Below are 16,758 nucleotides of genomic sequence, written 5' to 3' on the forward strand. Positions count from 1 at the left end.
TCACCTTCCTTTGGCCTGATGATGCCAGGTGTTCAGTTGGGTAGAGGTCTGGAGGAAACATATTGAGCCACTCCATCACCTTCACCTTTCAAGACCCTTGTCTTCTTGGAGGTGTGTTTGGGCTTGTCATGTAACAACAATTTCCACGTGGCCCAGTTTCCCTAGAGAGAGGATCACACTCTGCTTCACAACCTTTTCTCTCAATGACCGCAGCTCTCCAGGGGCTATCGGTACCTCACTTCGGCGCTTTGAATTGTATTTTCGGATATTTACAAGCCAACAGCAGTCATCAGATGCACCGCCACACTATTTGTGCTTGTCACTACACAAAACCTCTTTATTATGCACCAATCAGGGTTAAGGCGAGGGACTTGCATTCACACAAATCCAACAACCTCTGAAATTTCAACAACACATAACTGTGTAATAACTGTATAATTGTAACAATTACAACAATATGTTGTAGGTTGTGTTTTATACTGTTGTTCATTGCATATTGTTTAGCATTTAATTTCCAATATTGAATAATTGTGTGAATGCTCCAAAGCATATGGTTTTCTACACCAAAATTCACCTATTCAACTTATTTTTCTTCTTCTTCTACAGATTTTGGCGTGCTCTACCTTCCACATTTTTCATCCGATTCAAACCGTTCCCACGTCAAACTGTTCAGCCTATTCGGGAATCGCAGGCTTTCCCTTGACAATTTCCAAAAATTCTCAGATCTCCCAGAATTCCAAGTTCTCCGGGACATTTTTCCAATTAAAAATGAATTGGCCATTTTTCAAACTTTAGCCATTTACACATTTTTCAACCAATTCAAACTATTCTGCCTTCAACACATTTCCCCATTCTGGAAACTTAAATTTTCCTTTTTTCAAGTTCAAACAATTTCCAGGATTTTCTATTATTCCTGGTTTTCCAAAGTCGTAGTTCCACTCTTTATTCTGGTGACTATTGCTTCCACATTTTTCAACCCACTTCAACTGTTATGCCTTCAAAATATTCCTCTTAATTAGGAAAAAAAATGAAGTTGTTTTTTGAACAGCAAAAATTCCAGATTTTCCCAAAATTTCAGGAATTCCCTAATACAATTTTTCAATTCAACATCTTACTACGTCAACATTTCTGGAACAATTTGAAAAATTCCAACCCCAACTATTTCAACTCATTCACACTATTCAAGTTTTTTACCATTTTCCAAAAAATTCCCGCTTTTACCGAAATTCAACATTTTTGGGGAAAATTCCCATTTATACCAATGGGACATTCTTCAAAGTTCTAAAATCCCCACATTTTTCATCTGATCCAAACCTTCCCAACTCCAAAATATTCAGCCTGTTCAAAATTGTGTGCTCTCCTTCCACAAATTCAAAAAATTCCCAAATTCCCCAGAATTCCCAGTTTTCAGTTTTCCCTATTCAAAGTGAATTGTCCTTTTTTTTTTACTTGCACAATGTAAACATTTTTAAACCTATTCAAACCATTCCACCTTCAAAACATTCAACTCATCCCACTAACACTTTTCAAAATTCCGTTTCTCCTGCAAAAATGTAAACTCTTCAACATTCAAACCATTCTAACATTCAAACTATTCTTACATTCATACTACATTCTGTCAGCATTTCAGTTCGACTTCAGCATTTAAGCATCCACTCGCAATTCCTTCAGAAATTGCCTCTTCTAGTTTAAATTACATTTCAGTTCAACATGCGTGTCAAAAAACAGATGGAAATAAAAAAAATTAAAATAAACTTAAATGTTTTTGTTTTTTACTTTGCATTGCTTGTCCTGGCACTGTTAAAGCAGAAGTACCAATTTGGAAGTATCGTACCATCAGTAAAATTGTAAACAATACCCAACCTTATCCATGCACCCAATACCTCAATGCTTGACTATTGTTGATAAGGCACATTTAAAAAAAAAAAAATCATACTTTACTGTCCTGCAAATATTCTGCACAATTTGAACAGAAATTGAAAGTTGATAGCGGCGATGTTAGACTGCAGTTTTGACTGTTAATTATGCATGCATGAGTTGTGTATTAATTGAGAAAAGTCATTACTTACTCGCCTTCAAGCACATGTTGTGGATGGACTAGTCTGTTTTATGTTGTTATTGTATATGTTCCATCACATGGTATCATATCCCCATGACCTCATTATTGCGTGAAAATAAGAGTCACGATCTACCTGGATCAGACTTTGTATATTGTTTTGCTGTGTCTTTGAGTTTAGTTAGTCACACCGCTCCTTTTTTTCCTTGTTTCCACCACTTCCTGTGTTATTCCCTTGCCTCATCAGCCGGTATTATGCACTGATTGAGTACATGTGCCTCTGATTAGTGATCAAAACACTTACCTGCCGCTGATCACTAAGCAGAGGAATCACTAATCAGAGGGGCTCATACCATCAATCAATCAATAGTTTATGTATATAGCTCTAAATCGTAAGTGTCTCAAAGGGCTGCATAAGCCACAACAACATCCTCGGCTCAGATCCCACATAAGGGCAAGGAAAAACTCAACCCAATGGGAGAATGAGAAACCTTGGAGGGGACCGCATATGTGGGGAACCCCCACCCTGAATGAACGTCGAGTGGATCTAGCATAATATTGTGAGAGTCCAGTCCATAGTGGGGCCAGCAGGAGACCATCCCTAAGCCGAGACAGGTCAGCAGCGCAGACACGTCCCCAACCGATGTACAGACGAGTGGTCCACCCCGGTTCCCAATTTTGGACTTTGGACAGCCAGCGCTTCGTCTATTGCCACCAAAACTGTTTTAGCGCTAGTATTAGCACAAACTAGCAGTGTGAGGCGATTCTTTATCGGCTTATGTCCCGGTAGTGCCTTCACCATTGCTGTAATATGGCATCATTTTGGTCCCATCACAATAAAGGGGAACATTATCACAATTTCAGAAGGGTTAAAACCAATAAAAATCAGTTCCCAGTGGCTTATTTTATTTTTCGAAGTTTTTTTCAAAATTTTACCCGTCCCGGAATATCCCTAAAAAAAACTTTAAAGTGCTTGATTTTCGCTATCTGCGAAGCCACTGTCCATTTTCCTGTGACATCATCCAGTGATTCCAATACAAACAACATGGCGGTTACCACAGCAAGATATAGCGACATTAGCTCGGATTCAGACTCGGATTTCAGCGGCTTAAGCGATTCAACAGATTACGCATGTATTGAAACGGATAGTTGGAGTACGGAGGCAGATAGCGAAAACAAATTGACGAAGAAACTGAAGATATTGAGCAAATAGCTATTGGCTCAATTCGGCCATGTTTGCCTTAGCATCGCCGGTAAAATTTGCAGACCAAACGATCAGGACTTTCGCATTGACACTGGAGCAACTTAAATCAGTTGATTGGTAAGTGTTTGTTTGGCATTAAATGTGGGTGGAAGGAAACGCTGGATGTAAATATAGTTTCAAATGTACATACAGCTAGCCTAAATAGCATGTTAGCATCGATTAGCTGGCAGTCATGCTGCGACCAAATATGTCTGATTAGCACATAAGTCAATAACATCAACAACACTCACCTTTGTGATTTCGTTGACTATCGTTGGGAATGCATCTGCTTTGAGTGTCGCAGTATATACAGACATTCTTGCCATCTCTGTGCCATCTCTGTCGTAGCATCGCCGGTAAAAACCAAACGAGGGACTTTCGCATCTCTTGACACTGGAGCAACTTAAATCCGTCGATTGGTATGTGTTTGTTTGGCATTAAATGTGGAATGAGGGAAAGGCTGGATGTAAATACAGCTACAAATGAGGCATAATGCTGCAATATGTACATACAGCTAGCCTAAAATAGCATGTTAGCATTGATTAGCATGTCGTGCTAATCGATGCACATATTACGTAAATCAACTTGAATCCATCCCTCATCGTGTTGTTACACTCTCCGACAAAACACAGACGAGGCATAATGTCTCCAAGGTACCGGAAAAAAGTCGAAAAAACGGAAAATAACGGAGCTGATTTGACTTGCTGCATGTAATGTGGTGGAGAAAATGGCGTTGACTACCTAGGTGAAGTCACGTTTTGACATCATCGCTCCGAGAGCAAATATTAGAAAGGCGTTTAATTCGCCAAAATTCACCCATTTAGAGATCGGAAATCGGTTAAAAAAATATATGGTCTTCTTTCTGCAACATCAAGGTATATATTGACGCTTATATAGGTCTGGTGATAATGTTCCCCTTTAAAGACTCGCTGCGGAGCAAAGTCCCTTTCGCTGAAAAATCCTCAAACTGAAGGGGTCGCTAGCTAAAATGCTACCTCAAAGTGGTTGTCCAGCAACCTGAAGCTACACAGCAAGACTAAGATTTTGGACACATGTAAAGCGTTCTTGATCACTCAAAGTGATCTCTAAGACAGGTTGACACAGTTCTCACAGGCACGAGGTACGACAATTGTGGAAATAAACTCGTCAGAAGTGCCACTCGCCGTCGAAGCCCATCACAATGAGTACGCTTGCGTGTACAGGAGACGGCATGGCGAAATTGGGAGAGTGGCTGTGCCAGCAACCTTGGGGTTCCTGGTTCAATCACGTCCGTTGTGTCCTTGAGCAAGACACTTCACCCTTGCTCCTGATGGGTCCTGGTTAGGGCCTTGCATGGCAGCTACCGCCATCAGTGTGTGACTGTGGAAATAGTGTCAAAGCGCTTTGAGTTCCTTAAAAAGGTAGAAAAGCGCTATACAAGTATAACCCATTTTCCATTTACCATTTACATGTAAACAGGATGTGCAGTAGGGGGCTCTGCCTCTTCAAAATGGCCATACCTGTGTGTACAGGAAGTGATGTCATCATAAGAGCAGCCCTCATACTTGCCAACCCTCCCGGGAGACTCCCGAAATTCAGCGCCTCTCCCGAAAACCTCCCGGGACAAATTTTCTCCCGAAAATCTCCCGAAATTCAGACTGAGCTGGAGGCCACGCCCACATGAGAACCTGACTCAATGTTGTGACCCTCTCAAACAGGACAATACTGCCATCTACTGTACATAGAATAGAATGTCTGTTCTGAAGCCCACAGTAAAGAGACGTAACTTCATCACATCACCTGGTTATTGACTCCAACCCAATATATTACACCTTCGACGAGCAAAATGAAGAAATACACCTGCAAGTTCCAGAACGATTGGAAACAAGAATTTCAGTTTATCCAGGAGAGTTCAAAGTACAAACTTCTCCATTAAACACGGTGAACGGATATACTCAGCCATGAAGGGTCAGCGAAACACAAAGCGTCCGCAGCGCAGCATCGTTCACAACCCAGTATTATGGCCCATCTTGCAAAATGGAGACCCGATGGTGTATCTTATGCTGAGACAAAGATGGTTATGCTGATAGCTGGAAGCAACATCCCATTCTCATTTGCGGATGTCTACAACAGATCCGTGAAGGATGTTCCCGGATTCGGAGATCGCTCGCCAATACGCAAATGACAGAACAAATATTCAAATAGTGAAAGGTAAGTGTTGTTGTTGTTGTTGTTTTTTAGTAACCAGCAAGCACAGTACAGTTAGTAGAACAACTGCGTTTTTATTACCGTGTATTTGATAGGTGCTGTCAGAAATTCAACTATTTATTTTATTTCTATATATAATGAAATAAATGTATTTAGCTAAAATTCACTTAGGGTCAAGTATTTCATACGTGTATATATATATATATATATATATATATATATATATATATATATATATATATATATATATATATATATATTTAAATACATATATATATATATATATATATATATATATATATATATATATATATATATATATATGAAATACTCGAGATGGTAAATTATACACCACCCCTCCTAACCACGCCGCCCGCCCCAACCACGCCCCCAACCACGCCTCCGTCCCACCCCCCCCACCTCCCGAAATCGGAGGTCTCAAGGTTGGCATGTATGGCAGCCCTCGATGACTTCAATCAGCATGCACAATAAATGAATGAGTGAATGAAGTGTTCATACGCCGAGACACACGGGGGCATATTTGGCGAGATGTATATGTCATAAACTGAAAAGGTTGCAAAAAGAGGCGTTTGTAAAATTGAGGTTCCATTGTACAGATATCTTATGCAGGGGATGACAGAAAAAGAAAAAGTGCTTTTAGATTGTGAATTTTTTGACTGGCAGTCAAAAAGTGGATCCACTTGAGGATTGTTTACATAAAACACAAGAGTTCCAAAGTGTACAGCTAAATATCCAAACATCATTTAAAATGAATAAAGTTAAGTTAAAGACCAATGGTTATTACACACACTAGGTGTGGTGAAATTATCTTCTGCATTTGTTTTACCCTTGATCCCAATCTGGGAGGTGAGGGGAGCACTGAGCAGCAGCGGTGGCCACGCTCAAGAATCATTTTGATGATTTAACCCCCAATTCTAACCTTTGATGCCGAGTGCCAAGCAGGGAGGTAATGGGTCCTATTTTTACAGTCTTTAGTATGACTCGACCGGGGTTTGAACTCACGACCTACCGATCTCAGGGCGGACACTCTGACCACTAGGCCACTGAGCATGTTAGGATCATTAATATGAAATATGTACTTTGGCTTAATAAAAGTTGGAAAACCCTTCACTATTAAGAGACATGTACACGTGCCAGCCTTTTTTCTCACTAGAATCAAGTCAATATGTTTTACATTTTGGATCATGTCCATGTTTGCAGAAACGACAATGGATAGAATGTGTGAAAGAGAGTGAGAACAAAATGGAAGGATTCACACAATGGAAACAGACAATCGGCCTGTGAAATAAATAAGGATTTACAACACAAGAGGAGGCAGCCTTTTTAAATAATAGAGTGTGAGGTTAATTATTCTCGTATCCTCTTTTAATGGGTCTCTTTAATAACTGATCCAGGAGACTCTGAGGTGTGTGTGTGTGTGTGTGTGTGTGTGTTTGCGCGCGCGCGAACAAGTCATATTTGTGTATGCATGACTAACTGTGCACAGGTTTGACTGGAATCTATGTGGGGTCCAGAGAGAGATTAGCTGCATATATAGCGGGCTAGGTTATGTCCATACATTATTCATTTAATAGAGTTAATGTACACCTCTAATTCATCATGAGCAGTTTTGTTCAAATTCTTCATATATATGATAATGGCATGTGTGTTTGCATGGGGAAGTGTGTGTGATTGCATGCGCATGTTGGGAAGACTGGACTGTGGGTGTTGTGACGCATCCAATGGCTACTCCGACAGATATTATATGAGTTGTAGTGTTGTCCCGATACCAATATTTTGGTACTGGTACCAAAATTATTTCAATACTGTTCAGTACATTTCTAAATAAAGGGGACCACAAAATATTGCATTATTGGCTTTATTTTAACAAAACAACCTAGGGTAAATTAAACATATGTTTCTTATTGCAAGTGTATCCTTAAAAAAAATGTGACCATACAAGACAACTTGTCTTTTAGTAGTAAGTAAACGAACAAAGGCTGCTAATTTAGTCTGCTGACATATGCAGTAACATATCGTGTCTTTTTCCGTTTTATTATTTCGTCAAAATTATCAGGGACAAGTAGTAGTACATTAATTATTAATCTACTTTTTCATTTACTGTTAATATCTGCTTACTTTCTCTTTTAACATATTCCGTCTACACTTCTATTAAAATGTAATAATCACTTATACTTCTGTTGTTTGATACTTTACATTAGTTTTGGATGATACCACAGATTTGGGTATCAATCCGATACCAGTTCTTCACAGGATCAGACATTGGTCAAATTCAAAGTCCTCATGTGTCCAGGGACATATTTCCTGAGTATATAAACATAATACACATTAAAAAAGAACAAAAGAAGATGTTGTGATGCCAAACTATATAGAGGTAATCATAGTAATATCGACTAGACACACTCCTGTACTTGGTATCATTACTGTGGATGTCAGGTGTAGATCCACCAATGGCGTTTGTTTACATTTTGATGCCGGGGAGCTAAGGTGTGTAGTGAAGCATGTTTAGCTATTCCTCGTCCTGCAAGGATGATACTTGTAAGAAACATACTTTATTTGTTGCCATGGAGACCAGGATTGGTGATTTAGAAGTGGACTTTAGCCACTCGTTAGCTAGCCATGTCTTAAAGCACCTCTTCCTTAAGGCGTTTCAGTTTTATAACTTAACCTTTATCTTTAGTTTTTAAGCCAAATTGCGTCCATGCTCCCTTTTCTGTTTCTACTTGTAAGTACTCTGTGATTGTGTGCTGCGGAACATGCTCCTCTGCTCGTAAACCAGCAATGACACGACGTGACACTTTTCAGTATAGTACCGAATATGATTCATCAGGGTTTCACGGTGGCAGAGGGGTTAGGGCGTCTGCCTCACAATACAAAGGTCCTGAGTAGTCTGGGGTTCAATCCCGGGCTCGGGATCTTTCTGTGTGGAGTTTGCATGTCCTGCCCGTGACTGCGTGGGTTCCCTCCGGGTACTCCGGCTTCCTCCCACCTCCAAAGACATGCACCTGGGGATAGGTTGTTTGGCAACACTAAATTGGCCCTAGTGTGTGAATGTAAGTGTGAATGTTGTCTTTTTATCTGTGTTGGCCCTGCGATGAGGTGGCGACTAGTCCAGGGTGTAGCCCGCCTTTCGCCCGATTGTAGCTGATATAGGCACCAGCGCCCCCCGCGACCCCAAAGGGAATAAGCGGTAGAAATGGATGGATGGATAGATGTATGGATGGATGGATGGATGGATGGATGGATGGATGGATGGATGATTCATCAGTATTGCGGTACTATACTAATACCGGTGTAGCGTACAACCCTAATGAGTTGTTGTTGTTATTTTTTTTTCCATAAGTAAAATATGTAGATTCAAGAAAGTAACATGTAGTTGTACTGTACTCTGTTTTTTCCACATATTCCAAAAAACTACACAAGATGTTAAGTGGATCGAGACTCTAAGTTGTCTGAAGTTGCACAGAAAATGCATGCAGGCTTGTGGAAAACATGCCAACTCGACAGATGTTTTTAAGGGCTGTCTAAATGAAGGAGTTTAGTCACGGGGTTATTAACACGACAATCATCACTTCCATCATGTATATATCAGGCATGTGAGCACTCTTTGAGGAACAAAAGAGGAAAATATAGAGGAACTTTGCAAATTCACTATGTCGTAGAATTTCAGTATTTTTGCAAATTCATGTAAAACAATGTTTGTTTTTCAAAACAAACTAGAATTTAATGTTATGCAAGTTCTGTACCAATTCATGGGAAAAGACTGTTAAATATATTTTTATTATTTCCTGCACAGTAAAATCTTTACCAAAACCAAAACATCCTGACACTTTACTAAGCCCAGCATTAAAAATGTGTGCCGCATGGGACAGTGGGAATGTCTTGGGAGATATGCCATGATGTCATTATCAGTGACGGAGCAAGAAGGGGCTAGGAATATGTTTGCGTTAAAATGTCACATTTTACATGCGCTTGGTCATGCAAAATGGGGCCACTCACGGATCGTGGGGCCCTAAACACACCGCATGACCTGCGCATAGGGAAAGGCTCCCCCAGGCTAACTTGGGGGCTAAAGCAAAGATTTCTTTTGAGCCCACCTCCACTAGAAAATGTTTTCAAAACGATGTATACACTTTCTAATCAAAATGAATGTTGCGTTTGGATTGCACGGTTGCGTTAGTTGTTTCCCCAAGATGCAGCAGGACGTCAAGAAACATCGTGCAGGTATGATGCTGATTTTTTAACGATCGGGTCGCATGGTTATGCGGATGACGTTCTCCCAGGATGCAGACGGACAACTCCGGGCGAAGCATGCAGGTAGGAAATTATTTATTAGAATAAATAATATAGCTCTTGTCTCAAAGTAGGTGTACTGTTTGTGACGCTTAGCTGGCATCGTGGCAGTGTTTGCGTTCTCCCGTGGGTGCAGCGAAGATGGACACGGCGTAAAGGTGGGAATAAGTATTTATTTATACAATAAAACAAACTAAAAACAAAGACACTCGCACAAAGGCACTACCAAAAACCAACAGAACTAGCGTGGGAGCTAGAATGAATAAAAAGCGCTAGCGTGGAAGCTAGGGACATAAACAAAACAGGAATGGCGTGGAACCTAATAAGTATACAAAAATAGATTACCACAATGCAGGACGGGCGACAACAACTGTTGCGTGGGAGCAAACAAGAGTCCAAGAACAAATGTAAAACAAAGGCGGTCTTAAATAGAAGACATAATCTACAAATCAGGTGCGTGATGACAAACAAGAGACAGGTGACACAAAATAGGTAACTATGACAACGGAAGAAAACCAGGAAGTGCCACCGGGAACTAAGGACGTCAAATAACACAACAGGGTGATAATAAAATAGAACAAAAACAGAACATGACATGGTCCAAGACGTGGACCATGACACTGTCACCACCTGTCACATCACACCATGACTTATGTTGAGGATTTGTTTGCTGTTTTCCTGTGTGAAGTGTTTTAGTTTTTGTCTTGCGCTCCTATTTTGGTGGCTTTTTCTCTTTTTTTGGTATTTTCCTGTAGCAGTTTCATGTCTTCCTTTGAGCGAGATTTCCCGCATCTACTTTGTTTTAGCAATCAGGAATATTTCAGTTGTTTTTATCCTTCTTTGTGGGGACTTTGTTGATTGTCAAGTCATGTTCGGATGTCCATTGTGGACGTCGTCTTTGCTCCACAGTAAATCTTTGCTGTCGTCCAGCATTCTGTTCTTGTTTACTTTGAAGCCGGTTCAGTTTTAGTTTCGTTCTGCATAGCCTTCCCTAAGCTTCAATGCCTTTTCTTAGGGGCATTCACCTTTTGTTTTTTTTTGGTTTAAGCATTAGATACTTTTTTAACATTAGATACTTTATTTCCGACATCTACAAAGCAATTAGCTACCGGCTGCCACCTACTGATATGGAAGAGTATTTCACGGTTACTCTGCTGAGCTCTAGACAGTACAGACACTCAACAACAGCACATAATTTGCAGATTATAATTACTGGTTTGCAAAAAACATTTTAACCCAAATAAGTGAAATGAGATCATCTCCCCCTGCACACCAAACTGTATCTCACGGTACACTGATGGTTGAAAAGCAGTGATGTAATGAATCACAGCTGATGTTTACAGTAAAAAGTAAAATAACAGTTGAAGCTGATCCGTGTAAAGCACATGAATGAAAAGTCAGCCGGTCTTTCAGTAAAGACGTCTGCTCGACAACATCTGATCTGTTACTGTCTCAATGCGTCCCCCGAGAGCCCCACATCATCGGGCATGTGCTAAAAAGATAGAGTGCTGAGGCGTTAAGAGGATGAGCCGCGGAAAGTGTTGCCGGAATAGATGGCTTGTGAAATTGATATGGTATTACTTTCCGATGTTCTCAGAGTCTATTTAATAGTCAAGGGGACCGCAGAGTTTGCTGTTTTTCCTTTAATTTCCATCTTATTTCTTCCTTTCACACCCTGTTGCTTGTGTTTTTTTCACCCCCACGTCCACTTTTCCATCTAACATAAATACACACCTTGTTTATGTTGAATACCTTTTAAGAAACTGCCACTCAAGCTATCATTTGAAGCGTGTAACAGCTTTTAAATGTCATCAGGCTGCACTTACGACAAGATAACAGAGAAGAAAAAAAACAGGTGCAAGAACTGTTGGCTCAGTGATGGTTAACAAAAGGCGTAAATGTTGAATAAAAGAAGCAGTTGGTTGGTGTGCATGTGTGTGTGTGTGTGTGTGTGTGTGTGTGTGCGCGTGTGTGTGTGTGTGTGTGTGTGTGTGTGTGTGTGTGTGTGCGTGCTTCGATTTTAAGGACAGAACGCAGGTTTCCCAAAAGAAAACGGAGGTCTGAGGCACACAATGAAAATGGAATCTTAAGGAAGGACATAACTAATTCTCTTCCTCCCCGTAGAACCTCACTTAATTTGGCTGGCATCCGAGTATTAAAAATAGGAGGAGAATCAGCCATTCAGCTGCACAAAAGCAAGCTGGCAGGCTTTGCAGTCTGGCTCGCACACACGCACATACGCACACACGCACACACACACACACACTCGCGCACACACGCACACACACACACACTCACTCGCGCACACACGTGCACACACAAATAGAAAAAAGACAGTCTTGAGGGCTCAGTTAAAAGAAAAAAGGTAATTACTCTGATTAAAAAGCATGTAGCCACTTAGATTACATTGTAATAAAGTACTCTTTTTTTACCACACTTTCTGCTATAAAGGATTTCATTGACTCTGTGAATTCGACATCATGTTATTTCCTCTAGCTTGATGCAAAGAGCTGTCATAAGAAAATAAACTCATTGAGAGTTGGGAGCCTCAGCAGGGAAGAAGAGGCCATTGTTTATTCAGCGTAAGTCCCCGATTGATTAACTACACGTTGCACGCCTTGTCCCAGAGGCTCATAAAGCTTTACTTTGCATGCACACCCACTACATACTGATACACGCCCGGTTAGGGGAAGTGCGCCACAAAACAAGGCCTCAAAGTGCACGGGTGTAAATTTTACGTCACCTTTCGGACGTTTATCCAGTAGCCGATGATTTGATCTGTAGCCTCGGGCTCTCTCTGCGTCCACTGCAGGTTGTAGGAGTAGTTGTTTCCCTTCAGAATCCTCACCGGGTTGGGCGTGTCGAAGTAGAATTCGGCGTTGTAAGGTGTTGCTGTGAAAATGAGAGATAGAATTAAAAAAATAATAATAAAAAATCTTATTCAAGATAATGGGTTACAGGGCCAGGCGAAATTGGGGCCTGAAGCAGAATTGTATCTTGACAATTGTTTTTACATACTACTTGAGTTTAAGTTTAATTGGAACGTGCATGCATACAACATGATACATCAACATTTCCAGTTTCTCTATGCAACATGTACAAAAATATATTTTTATTATTTCCTGCACAGTAAAATATTTACCAAAACCAAAACATCCTGACACTTTACTAAGCCCAGCAGTAAAAATGTGTGTCGCATGGGACAGTGGGAATGTCTTGGGAGATATGCCATGATGTCATTATCAGTGACGGAACAAGAAGGGGCTAGTAATATGTTTGCGGTAAAATGTCACATTTTACATGTGCTTGGTCATGCAAAACGGTGCCACTCACGGATCGTGGGGCCCTAAACACACCGCATGACCTGCGCATAGGGAAGGGATGCTCCAGGCTAAATTGGGGGCTAAAGCAACAATTTGTTTTGAGCCGTTCCTCCACTACAAAATGTTTTCAAAACGATGTATACACTTTCGAATCAAAATTAATGTTGCGTTTGGATCGCACGGTTGCGTTAGTCTTTTCCCCAAGATGCAGCAGGACGTCAAGAAACATTGTGCAGGTATGATGCTGATTTTGTAACGATCGGGTCGCATGGTTATGCGGAGGTCTTTCTCCCAGGATGCAGACGGACAACTCCGGATGAAGCATGCAGGTAGGAAATTATTTATTAGAATAAATCATACAGGAAAAAACAAAGGCGTGCCAATAGCAGAGGAGGCAAGGCTTGAGGAGGCTAGTGCGGGAGCTAGCATACATAGAGGAATCAAACTATAGAACTACAAATTGAGTATTACACTGTTGAGTTTATACCAAAATGGATACATGGATGATACAGCAGAGGAATGGGAGAATGTCATGTGGTCAGATGAAACCAAAATAGAACTTTTGGTATAAACTCAACTCGTCGTGTTTGGAGGAAAAAGAATACTGAATTGCATCCAAAGAACACCATACCTACTGTGAAGCGTGGGGGTGGAAACATCATGCTTTGGGGCTGTTTTTCTGCTAAGGGGACAGGACGATTGATCCGTGTTAAGAAAAAAAGGAATGGGGCCATGTGTCGTGAGATTTTGAGCCAAAACCTCCTTCCATCAGTGAGAGCTTTGAATGGTTGACCAAATACTTATTTTCCACCATAATTTACAAATAAATTATTTAAAATTCCTACAATGTGAATTCCCGGATTTTTTTTTCACATTCTGTCTCTCACAGTTGAAGTGTACCTATGATGAAAATTACAGACCTCTGTCATCATTTTAAGTGCAAGTACTTGCACAGTCGGTGGCTGACTAAATACTTTTTGCCCCACTGATAATATATGATATATATTATCCATCCATCCATTTTCTACCGCTTATTCCCTTTGGGGTCGCGGGGGGAGCTGGTGCCTATCTCAGCTGCATTCGGGCGGAAGGTGGTGTACACTCTGGACAAGTCGCCACCCCATCACAGGGCCAACACAGATGGACAGACAACATTCACACTCACATTCACACACTAGGGCCATTTTAGTGTTGCCAATCAACCTATCCCACCTAGTGTGAAACCTGGGCCTGTTTCGATGAACACAAAATGGATATCCTGGCAGAAATGGTAGAAAGACACGCACAAAGCTCTTCCTCAACAGCTCTCAGTCTCTCTGTGTTTTTTGTTTTTATCGCTGTCAACCTTGAGAAGCTCAGCTCACATAGATATGTGGTTGAAAACGGGAGAAATGTCAAAATGGCTTTGTTGGCCAGAATGGGGAACTTCTTGGCAACAGATAACCAAAAACTGTCCAAAGGAAGATCAGCAAAGTTTAGCTTTAAACCCCGATCTTGTTTCAGTTCAATGAATATTTACATTTTCCCTTCTCAAAAACTTCTCCATCACTGTCACCTGCTCGCCTCCTCTTGCTGCGATCCTACACTGTCACGTGTCACGCACTATAACTCGATTGTCTTTACAGGTATTTATCACCCTCTGCTGCCACCTACTGAAATAGAAGAGTATTACATTATCAGCCACACTTTATTACAGCAGGCACCCGACATTAGTTAATTAGGAGATATTACATAATTTCCCACGCCACACCTGACGATCTCTCACGGCACACTAGTGTGCCGCGGCACACTGGTTGAAAATCACTGCTCTAGAGGTCAGAAGAGCAGTGTGAGCAAGGCGGTGGGGTCACAACGCCAGAAAAGTAGTTCCTCTGAGATAGCTCTGACAATAACAATGTGGCTATAGCTTGGTTAATATGCAGCTTGGCATTTTTTGGATGTTCTTTGGAGCGGTTTATAAGCAGAATAGATGACTCCAATATACTTGCATTGTTAACCACCTCGTACTAGCAGTTTTTCACTATTTAGAATGCACAGAAAAGGGAACAATTGAGTTTTTGTATCACATAGGGATTGTGGGGGAAAAAAAAGTAGAGTTTCCCTTTAAAAATGTGATGAATTAATGAATACTATTCTACTATTGACTATGACTACACTGACCACCAAATCTTCATAATCACTTACCACAGGGGTGTCAAACTCAAATACAGAGTGGGCCAAAATTTAAAACTGAACAAAGCCGCGGGCCGAGGTTGAACAAATTAATATTTTAAAAGGGACCCAAACAAGCGTTTCATTGAATATTGAACAAACAACGTTTATATAACTTTGTAGTGACATGCAAAATTGAGTTTCAAATAATAATAACAATAATAATAAAAAAAATATCAATGGCATATCAAATCAAATTTAAACTAAAATTGAATGCCTCTTTTGTATTTGCAGCCTTCTGAGGTAAATATTAACATTATCTTTTTCCAGAGGCTAATACATTTGAAAATAAAATAATGAATATATCAACCATTCAGGCCTTTTTACTGCTCAGTTAATGTCGGGGCTCAGGTCGGCGGGGTTAGGGGGGCGGAGTTTGTTGGTAGCGGGGAGGGGGTGTATATTGTAGCGGTCCGGAAGAGTTAGTGCTGCAAGGGGTTCTGGGTATTTGTTCTGTTGTGTTTATTTTGTCTTACGGTGAGGATATTCTCCCAAAATGTGTTGTGTATTCTTGTTTGGTGCGGGTGTACAGTGTGGCGCATATTTTTAACAGTGTTAAAGTTGTTTATATGGCCACCCTCAGTGTGACCTGTATACTGTTGACCAAGTATGCGTTGCATTTACTTATATGTGTGTAGAAGCCACATATATTATGTGACTGGGCCGGCACGCTGTTTGTGGGAGGAAAAACAGACTTGACGACAGGTTGTAGGGGACGCTAAAGGCAGTGCCTTTAAGGCACACACCCAATATTGTTGTCCGGGTGGAATTCGGGAGAATGGTGGCACAGGGAGATTTTCGGGAGGGGCACTGAAATTCGAGAGTTTCCCGGGAAATCGGTGAATATGGTGTTACAGCGGCACCGCTGTATAACACCGGCGGGCCAGCTCTAGTGTTAATTGGATATTGCCTCAGGGGCCAAATGAAATTACACGGCGGGCCAAATTTGGCACGCGGGCCAGAGTTCGACACCTATGACTTACCAGAAACATTAAATCTGCACGTGGATGTACCCGCACTATTGCTGACTCGGCACTCATACGATCCGTTGCTGGTGGGGTCCAGCTTGAACTTCAACTCAGGGGTCTCCTTCAGGTCCGGCTTAGGCATACGAATGAAGTCACCGTTGCGGAACCAGCGAATGTCCGTAATAAGAGGGGGGTTGGAGCGCAGTGCCGTACACCTGAGGGTCACCATCTGATGGTTCCTTGCACGGGTATCTTGATATACTGGATCCAGAATGGGAGGATCTGTGAAGACAACAGGGCCGTATGTTTCAGTTTGCGTGTCCAGTTATCCAGATGCATTATGATCGCAATCCAACGTGGCTGCACACATTGATGGCAGTGAATATCATCTCATCATTTGGTTTTCTTCTACATGTTTTCCACCGAGCACACCCTTGTTTATTTACCATACACCAT

At 41.2% G+C, this 16,758-nt stretch overlaps 1 protein-coding gene across 3 annotated transcripts in view; it reads right to left on the reverse strand.

The window, feature by feature from the left end:
• The window catches only part of LOC133537626 (MAM domain-containing glycosylphosphatidylinositol anchor protein 1), a 569,362-nt gene that overhangs the window by 115,932 nt on the left and 436,672 nt on the right, over positions 1 to 16,758 (reverse strand). For all 3 annotated transcript variants that reach the window (XM_061878797.1, XM_061878798.1, XM_061878796.1), the window contains exons 10-11: positions 16,318 to 16,584; positions 12,544 to 12,692 (exon numbers count right to left, since the gene is read on the reverse strand). In XM_061878797.1, coding sequence (XP_061734781.1) covers positions 12,544 to 12,692; positions 16,318 to 16,584 — 416 coding nt within the window. The remainder of the gene's footprint in view (positions 1 to 12,543; positions 12,693 to 16,317; positions 16,585 to 16,758) is intronic.

The sequence above is a fragment of the Nerophis ophidion genome, linkage group LG02 (genome assembly GCF_033978795.1).
Source record: "Nerophis ophidion isolate RoL-2023_Sa linkage group LG02, RoL_Noph_v1.0, whole genome shotgun sequence".
Taxonomy (NCBI): Eukaryota; Metazoa; Chordata; class Actinopteri; order Syngnathiformes; family Syngnathidae; genus Nerophis; species Nerophis ophidion.